General features: G+C 35.0%; 1 protein-coding gene across 1 annotated transcript; it reads right to left on the bottom strand.

Annotated features, from left to right (window-relative positions):
• Window positions 1-2,997: 2,997 nt before the first annotated feature.
• On the bottom strand, window positions 2,998-8,490 carry LOC126697246 (BTB/POZ domain-containing protein At5g03250-like). The gene is made up of 4 exons (XM_050394152.1): window positions 8,209-8,490; window positions 6,329-6,398; window positions 4,355-5,572; window positions 2,998-3,706 (listed from the first exon to the last, which is right to left on the bottom strand). Exons 1-4 carry the CDS (start codon window positions 8,265-8,267, stop codon window positions 3,176-3,178), a joined length of 1,878 nt encoding a protein of 625 aa, XP_050250109.1. The 5' UTR covers window positions 8,268-8,490; the 3' UTR covers window positions 2,998-3,175.
• Between the last annotated feature and the right edge of the window lie 949 nt (window positions 8,491-9,439).

The following is a 9,439-nucleotide window of genomic DNA, read 5'->3' on the forward strand; positions in this document are numbered from 1 at the left end:
GGTTCTCTCATTAAACAAATTAAACAAATTAACATGATTACATATTTTGGCATTTTAATCGTTAAATTGCATGTTCTTTATATTTTTAAAACAAATGTCAAAATTCATGTCAATCAGATACTATTTATTATTCGATCCATAAACTTATTTTTTATATATAATTTTAGACTACAAAACTCAAAATTGAAACATTTGATTGATGGTGTAGCTATTAATATCTTGGATTTTATTGAAATTTTACAAGTATGAAGAATATAATAAGAAAATGTAATTTAATGATGGATTAGTCAAAATTCACATATAATAAAATAAATATTAAATAGAGTTGTAACCTTAGTTTACAAAAAAAAAAAAAAAAAAAAAAATTGTCACTTTGTTGCCATTATTCTATTGATTTTATTATATAATGTGCTTTGTTTTCAATTTTCTAGGGATTGTTGCAAACATGAGTGATGCACATGAAATTTTGTATAGTGGTATAATACATCATCAAACACATAAAAATGATCACCACTCAAAAATATTTAAACCTTGAAAACTCAATCAACAACTAAGTTCCCGTAGAAATTTTGGGGGTCATATTAAGAATCAGAAAAACTCACCCCATTTCATGCAGTATGGTAGTCAACCGCACTACTATTACAATAAGTTCTAATAATATTTGGCACTCTTTTTGTTTTGTTGGGAATGAATTACCTTACAGAATCAGCTTATTGTGACATTATATGTTACAAGACTCAGCTTTGTGCATTGAAAGACAATGGTACAGTTGAAGTATGGGACTTTGACTTGCCTACTCTTTTTACCACAAAGATCATGAGCTTTAGACTAGTTATTATAGATTTAGATGGCAAAGAATTCCCAAGAGACAAATTTTCAACTCAATGTTACTTGGTGGAATCAATGGGAGATCTTTTGCTTGTCAATTGGTTTATTGGGAACTTTGTTAATTCAAAGGGGTAGCAGTTGATAAGAGTGACCTTGATACGTACCGAAGATACACAACCTTTGATTTGTCCTTTCAGAAACAAAGGGATTTCATGTTTTTTTTTTGGTAAATAAAAAATGGGGGATTTATGGTTATATTACACCCCCGGACAGGGCGCCAGGCGAATCGAATTTATGGTTATTGCCTGTGCGGGATTTTAACCCCACTAAGGATGCCCACCAACGGACTCCTGTGGGTAGCGGGACTCGAACCGAGGTGTGTTGCATGAAGCGCCCGAGCCTTACCCACTCAGCCAAGCCCCCGTTGGCAAGGGATTTCATGTTTATAAGCTAGGTTCTTCGGAACACATGGGAGAAGGTGGAAAGTTTAGGTGGTAGGGTCATATTTTTGGGTGGAAATCACTCTGTCATTGTCCATTAAGGATCTTCAAGGGTGTGAATCCAATACTGTTTACTACACTGATGATAATTGGGACCAGATGAATGAAGATCACTTGTATGGCGATCATGATTGCGGCATGTTCAACTTGACAGATGGAAGTTCGAAGACATAATATCAATGTGATTTTGGGAGGATAGATCCACACCCTTTTGGTTAATTGCTACTAGGTGCTGAGATGTGATTCATATGAAATCTTTGGTGCATGCTTAGTATAGTTTTTTCCTACTATGTTCTAGAGTTAGAAAACTTATTTTTATTTTCTATGATTACTTGTCTATTTGATTGAATTTTGTGGTTTATGAAATTTTTTGTTGTTGATAATTGTGGTTTATGAAAAGCTATATTCACGTGGTTTACTACATTTGATTCTGTTTTTTTTTCTAAAATAAGGAAAATCCATGCAATGAATGAAGAAAGTATAAAGAAAGGAAAAATGTTAAGACCACATAAAATTCCACAATTTTTGCTACAACTCGCCACTTAGTGAGTTGTGAGTGATAGAGGTGTAAAGGTGACAGCTTGTCACATGGCAAATTGTGACAAAAGTTGTGGAACTTTATGTGATCCTAGCATTACTCATAAAGAAAGTATTTTCAGCATTGAATTTTATTTTTTTATTTAATAATAGGGATAGGAGACTGGTGAGATTTGTATCCCATTGTCCAAGCACTAGGTATCTCTTAAACCTCAATAGAAATCCAAGAATCTAGAGAATGGGGGAACCATATTAGTCTCCCTATTTATGCCTATTTATGTGAGAAACATTCCAAAAGAACAAAGCAAACTCCCATTGTATTGACCCCTGACCCAATTTGGAACATTGAAATTGGCCATGGAAAATTTATCCATCCTATTTCTGCAAAAAGACATAAGAAATACTCCATGTTTGAAGAATTGCAGAAAGGGAAGGTTACATTTTCAAGATAAAATCAAGTGTCAAGTATCATTTTCAAGAAGCTAACCTCTACAGGAACCTTTTTTTAAACCTCCCACCTATTGTTTTTCAAAAGGATTTCCTACTTCGCACTAGACAAAGCACCATTACCCTGCCTACAATATCAATATGTACATATAAGAGGCACATTCTCAAGTTTGGTTTAACAATGAGACATTAAAACCTGAGCACAGAATTTTGGGCTATTCTTTGGATTCAATCAACAACTTTATGAGTCCTTTGTTCAAACTGCCAATCATATCGTAAGAGCGACAATTGTCTGCAACTGCTAAAATATAATGCAATGCACTGAAGTTAAATCTTAACAACTGTACTTTTATCGTGAATTCTTGCTCCTAAGTCCCAAAATAGGAGATGTATAAAACTAAAAGCCCTACTAGAAATGAAGACAAGATTGTAGAATAATCCTTGTTACTTGAAAGGAGAAGTGGTATAATTATAAAAGTTATTGAATCAAACTTAGGCTTCATTTACATTACCATACTACAAGAAGACTGGCAGACCATGCAAAAATTTATTTTGACCTGCATAAATTAACATGGATTCCACAGAAAAATATAGAGTGATCAAGACCAAGGGAAAAGAAGCCAGTACGAGAAAACAGACATTGAAAGATAAAAACTAAAAAATCAAATATAACTAAGGAAGACAATGAGGATCAAAAGTTCAATGATCTAATGTCTAAATATAATTACAAGATTAACTAAACCAGAAACAAACAAATTGACTAGCTAGTTTTCAGAAGGGGATCAAAAATAGATGAAACAAAAGCTTTTTTTTCTTTTTCTTTTTTACATTTATTTCATTTTAGAGAATGAAATTCAATCTCCCTATCCACCATTTTCATGGTTTTCTCCTCCATTCACAACTGGTTCTGTTGATGGTGGTGGTGCTTTGGAATTATTGTGGGGTTCTGATGCATTAGTATCGCAGGGCTTTGACTTTAGTTTGCCAGCAAACCTTTTTAAGACTGTGTTCCAACTCCCCTTTGTATTCGCCAGCCTGTCAATCTCCTGTTTCATGCTAAAGCATTCTTTCTCAAGCTCGGACACCCGGTCCCTCATGTCATCAACTGTCACAAGGTGGTTCAATGAGTTGCCTGCTTGTATAGGGGCATCACTTCTAGCCAGAGCAAGATTCCCACTGTGATTTTGTGAGTTCTCAAGGTTGTCAGAGACAAAGAACCAACCAGCAACAGAGGTGCGGAGCCGAAGTTGTTCAAAAAATAAAACTTGGACAATGACACGAAGAGGCAACCTCTCGTTCTGGGCTGCATGGGTGCTGGCTTCCAAGGAGAGCTTCTGGCAATTCATGAGCCTACAGATTTGTTCCTTTTCAGAGTCTGTTAGCCAGGGATGAGCCTGAAGTTGAGATACACATCAGTTTTCTTAGGCAAAGCAGGAAGAAATCTAGTGTGCATTGGGAAGTAACTTCGAAGAAAAAGAAACCAGCTCTTCTAGTATATTATAATGTAACTGACTCCAATGAACTTGACAATGAAATGAGTTCTCAACACAATTCATAGTGATATTGTAATTCCACCATGAAAGCATCATGTCCAGTGTAAATAAATAAAATTTCTTGCTAAAGAAAGAACAATATGCCCAAGCACCATATCTGCAATGCTACTTATCCAAAACATGAACTAAATAATATATAGACATGGTAAGACTAAAGCAGCCATTTTTATGGCGATTAAAAAGTTGGCTCTCCTTTTGAACTATTTCCAAAAATATACCAAAATTGAGTATAGTGGTGTGAGTGAACGTGAAGACAAGCATTCCAAAATGAGTAATTTTCAAACTTGCAAGCAGATCTAAGGAGAGATAAGTGACAGTAAAATCATTCCAACACAAGAAAGGCATAAATGCTCCATTATAAACTAAGTTATCAGAAAACGTTGAAACTATTTCGGAAACTTCTAGCCTTTAACCAAGATGACCAGAACCAAAAAAGTTTTTGCAAGGAAAATCATCAATGAGATGAAGCGAATGTGAACATTCATTTACCTTGAGGAATATATCAATTGCACGGTAGATTCCATCATCTATAGGCCTGGCATAATCAGGGATAGCAGCAGCAAGTGACTGAAATTTCAGTACCTTCAAGTTAACATCAGGTGCCACCTCAGCTAGATAACCATCCACGAGATTAGCCACCATTGTCATTGGGGTCAGTGAATGGGAACCTCCCATTAACTGCCCCTCATCTACAATAGAATTAGAATTAGGATCAACAGGCTCATGATCCGCCAGCATGAAGTGATCAAGAATTCGCTGAACACAGTCAATATCATAAAGGGTCTCCACTGAGTACCCCATATTTGGTATAAGAAGATCTTCAAGAGCTGCTTGATCCAACTGAGCACCAACCCTTTTCTCTAAATTCTCACGACATGATGGGCTAGCATGTAATATCATTGACGTTCGCAAAAGCCTAAGGAGGAAGTTGGTTGGTATGATACCTTTTTCATTAGGTAGTATCTCCACAATATCTTCAAAGATTTTTCTTTGATTTACATCATATGGGGCAGATATGGTTGATCCTGCACGGTTCCCATTTTGGAAGCTTGATTGTCTACCCAACAAGGGAAGATGCCTCTTTGCATAGTAGACAAGGGACCCAGAAATTCTCTCCGGCTTCATGCCTCTCGATCCAACAGCAAGAATCAATCTTTTATAAAGAGGTAGTCTAAGAAAGGACACATCCTCATACCACCAATCTTCACTCACAGGATGAGGCTTAGTTGCTGTGCGTATTCCATTCCAAAATACAGTCTCATCTGGGCTTTGCACAGCACTCCGTCCTGACATTGGCCAACTAAACAAACTTGGATCTGCACAAGCTTTTATTGCCAAGGAATTAATGCATCTTGTAACAATATGAAGCTCTTCTGCAAGTGGTAGAACCTCTTCACAAGTTTCAAGAGCTTTAATTGAGTCTGTCCAGTAACCAAAAATCTCATTAAAAAAATTTTCAGTTTGCAAGATGAGATTTCCCTCTCCATATTCTTCAGTCATCCGAAAATACTCGGCTGCACACCTGAGACTGACTACATTTAATGCAGTGAGCTCTATTTTTACACCATAACAGAACTTGGCTACAAGCAGAAAGGTTTTGGCTCCTCCAGGTATGTCATGGAGCTGCAAAGTACACTTCTTCTCATCCTCTCCAGAAAGCTCCCCGATAAGGTTTTCTAGAACTCCGCTTCTGGACAGCAAGGGAAACTGCCATGTATTCCAAGAAAGGGAGGAAATGTTGTTTGATGAGTAAACAAGAAATAAAAACTAATGTGTAGAAATGTCCCAGAATACATAAGATATGCACACTGTCTATGTCTTATACAAGATTTAGGAAGCAAGGTTGCTTTTCACTTCCCGAAAGGCAAGACTGAATTACAAGGCAATAGTATCACAATTGAAAAAAATTATATACATAATAGGAAAATAACATGATAGAGAGCTCCATGTTCATATTTTTCATACATCCCAAATTACCAGAAGTCCAATATTAAGCTTCTATTTGGTGGGCATGACTTTAATAAATTCATCTAAATAAATCTAATGGATAAATCAATTTTTTGTGATCATTTTCAAATTTCAGTTTTTATCATCAATTTTTTTACAAATAAAGACTCCCAAATAGTTGCAAATAGTAGATCTACAAAAATTCCCTCTTTATATCCATCAAAGAAATTCATGAATTAGATATGAGCTAAGAGCTCTCTCTCTCTCTCAACGAATTTTGAATCACAAAATAAAACAATTAAATGCAGACAAGATAAAATCTCAGTAATGAGAACCAGCTGCTTTTGATTGTTTCCAGTTGAACCTTACACTTAAGGGAATTTCAAGGCACAAAACAAGCAGCCAAAAAGGAACAGAGACTTAAGGTTCTATAAACCATGGTGTCTAGACATGTAGATGGCATAAATAATGACAAATTAAGTCATGGGGCAGAAGGCTTGGCCAAGTAAAATACACCTTGTGGAGATGGAAGGTTGTATCTCCAACTTCAATGATGATATCACTAGGAAGCCCAGTCGAGCAAAGCCTGCAAAAGAGAATTTGGCTTAAAAGAAATCTGAAACAGAACTGACCAAATATTACTCAAAGAGGTGACATCAACACAAAAATGATTAGAAAATCAGCATGCTGTAACAATTCAGAGGTAGGAACCACACTTGTAATGTAGCAGCAAGGTAACTATAGATCATATGTCATAATGATACAACCAATAATCAATTGGTAAAATATTATTTAATCCTTTTTCATTCTTGTAATAGCAGGAACCATTGTAATCACACATATCTTGTTACTATTTATTAATCAGGAATGAAAAGTTTTCTGTTAATCTTCTATGAAGAATTAAAGATACTATTATCCAGTTCGGTTAGTTATGATTGTAGGGACCATTTCAAGCAAGCGTAGATTCAGTTGACAAACATAAATGAACATATTCCTTTATCAACTCTCATTCTAGTTATCGAAGAATGACTATCAAATAATCACTTAAGAGTTAATCTTGTATGAAGAGCAGGTGCATAACTGGATGCAAATAGCTTTACAATTTTAACCATCAAATACTCTATTCATGATAAGTGATTGTAATGCTTGAGAAAGCAATATGTGTTTCCAGAAACCTTAAAAGTTCAAGCCAACAATGAACAATCAAAGACTTCTTAAACTATAGCAGAATTAATTGCATACTCAAGTAGGTTACAAGATAATTCAGGATACATAGTACCGTTTTGGCATTACTGTAGGAAGTAGAGCTTTAACAGTATAGCTTTTGCAATATAGAGTTTTGAAAAGCATTTTACCATTTTTGAGTTTTTGACTAAGAGTAGTGTTTATTACACACTACTTGTTGCACACACTAAATTCACGTTTTCTGTGCAATTCTTGCATGTGTAACAAGTATTAGTGCTTTAAAGTTTTGAATATATAAAGCATGAAGAATGTATTGTAAAACTTTTTCCTAAAAGCTCTAAATTTCAGCTTTAGTCTTAAAGTTGTTTTCAGCTTAAGGCTCTTAAAGCACGTTTTTGGTAGTGGGTTACTACCAGACACACCCATAATTTAGATCTGTTGCCAAATTTTCCTAGTCTGACTACACAAAATTAAAACCCCATTAGAGGGGCAGTGCCACATTCCAATTATTAGAGGTCAAAAAGTGCCATTATATAGTTTCAAAACCCACTCATACTTTTACCATTGTCCATTAAAAGCAAAGAAATATAAATCTCTCCCCATGAGCCCAAGGTCCGTCCTTTACAGCCTCACTCATCCTTTGAAACCCTTAGACTAATAGAAACACACCTCTTCTCACCCATTCCATTCATCACTAGTGCTCTTCTAAATGTCTAAAGACTCTAAACCAACTTGATTTGCATATTTTATCACCTACTGGGTTACTATTAGAACAACAGATAAGGCTTCCTAATTAATCTGTCTATAAAAAGACACAAAATCCAGTCCTAGAAGTGCAGTTTACACGCAATGTACATTACTGACAATTCAATGAGTTCACACAGAGTTAACAATGGTGGTGACAAAACTGAGAGACTACAATCACTGAACTTAAATTACAGGTAAAATCAAAATTACCAACCATCCTATCCTCAATATTAGTAATGTAATTTATTGATTAATACATAGAACCTTTAAAGGGTTTCCAAGAATGAAACCCAATTGGGTACATAAGCTATTAAGTTCATAAAGTTAAAGCATTCACAGTAACCATTCCCAGAAGTTTTGGATTTCATAATGCCAAACAAAACAAACCCATCACGTAATATCAAGTATTATCACAGAAACACAATTTTGAATTACAATTATAACAAAGAACATAAATGACTGACCAGGATTGGCCTTCAAGGTGAAAGACTTCGGTTTTGGATCCCAGTCTAATGCACGCCATGTTATATTACTCAACTACAGTTTAGTTACCATGGAAAAGAGCGAGCTTGCTGCAGTGAATAAGAGAACAATGACACACACCACTGAGGATAATGATGAAATGGGCACAATGGCTTTTGTGTTTTGTCTTTTTCGTTTTTTGTTCTCTCCTCTCTCTCTCTCTCTTTCTCTTTCTCTCTTTGGAGAACTAAGATGGTCCCGAGTCTAAAGGCAAATCTAGGAGAAAAATCAGTTGCTGCTGTTACATGAAAAAGGCAGTGTTTGGGGGGTTTTGAGTTTTTAGCAATTAATATTTATCTTACGTTGGAAGTGTAACACAACTGTATCTGTTTGTATTTAATAATTGTATCCTAGGAAATTTAGATTTTAGTCCAAGCCAATTTGTATATATTACAGTTATAACTAAGGTTATCCATTTAAAGCATTTTGACCTGGTGAATGTGCTCGTGATAATAGGAACGGTCCAAGCTCACCTGATTTTTTTTTTCTCACAAATTGTTGGTTAAGAAAACATTGTAGTCCATAGACTTAGAAAATTTTGCTTCTCGAAACAAAAAATAAAAAATTCTTCAACCAAAAGTATTCACAAGGTTTCCAAGAAATACAAAGTACAAAAATGGCACAAAGTCAAAAATTGGGTTTAAAGTCAAATAAAGTTTATGTTGTCAGAAGACCATTATAGACCTCCACGTTCGAAGGTTACCATTTCTTTAAATCACTCGTTAATACTGTAACTTCTATTCTTGTTCATAAAAAAATTTAAAAAATAAAATAAAATAAATTCTATTCTTGGGTAATAAAAAATGACAATTTTTTTTTTTATACAAAATAGAAATTTTATTCTAATTTTATCTATATATATATATATGTGTGTGAAACTCTCTCTTAAAAACTTGAATCCGAATCTTACACTTATATTCTACAAGCAATTATATCTATAAAGTGGTTATTACAATAAGAATGATGATCACTGAGAGCTTAAGGTGAGAATAGACACCAATAGCTCCAGCACGCATGCAAAATAACAAAAGCTTTTTAGACTGGGAGCCACTGACTCTTGTCTGCATGCCCACAGATTTGTCAGTTTCTTAGTACGAGTGACAAAAAAAAAAAAAAGCTCATGGCAATGAGAGCCTGCAGTCATTTATAACTGGATGCAGAGCCTTTAGCATT

The sequence above is a fragment of the Quercus robur genome, chromosome 8 (genome assembly GCF_932294415.1).
Source record: "Quercus robur chromosome 8, dhQueRobu3.1, whole genome shotgun sequence".
NCBI classification, from domain to species: domain Eukaryota; kingdom Viridiplantae; phylum Streptophyta; class Magnoliopsida; order Fagales; family Fagaceae; genus Quercus; species Quercus robur.

Coding starts and splice junctions, on each gene's coding strand:
- LOC126697246 (XM_050394152.1), bottom strand. CDS start 8,267: ATGGCGTGCATTAGACTGGGATCCAAAACCGAAGTCTTTCACCTTGAA. Junction 5,573..6,328: donor CAACCTTCCATCTCCACAAG/GTGTATTTTACT, acceptor AATACATGGCAG/TTTCCCTTGCTGTCCAGAAG. Junction 3,707..4,354: donor CAATTGATATATTCCTCAAG/GTAAATGAATGT, acceptor TCTCAACTTCAG/GCTCATCCCTGGCTAACAGA.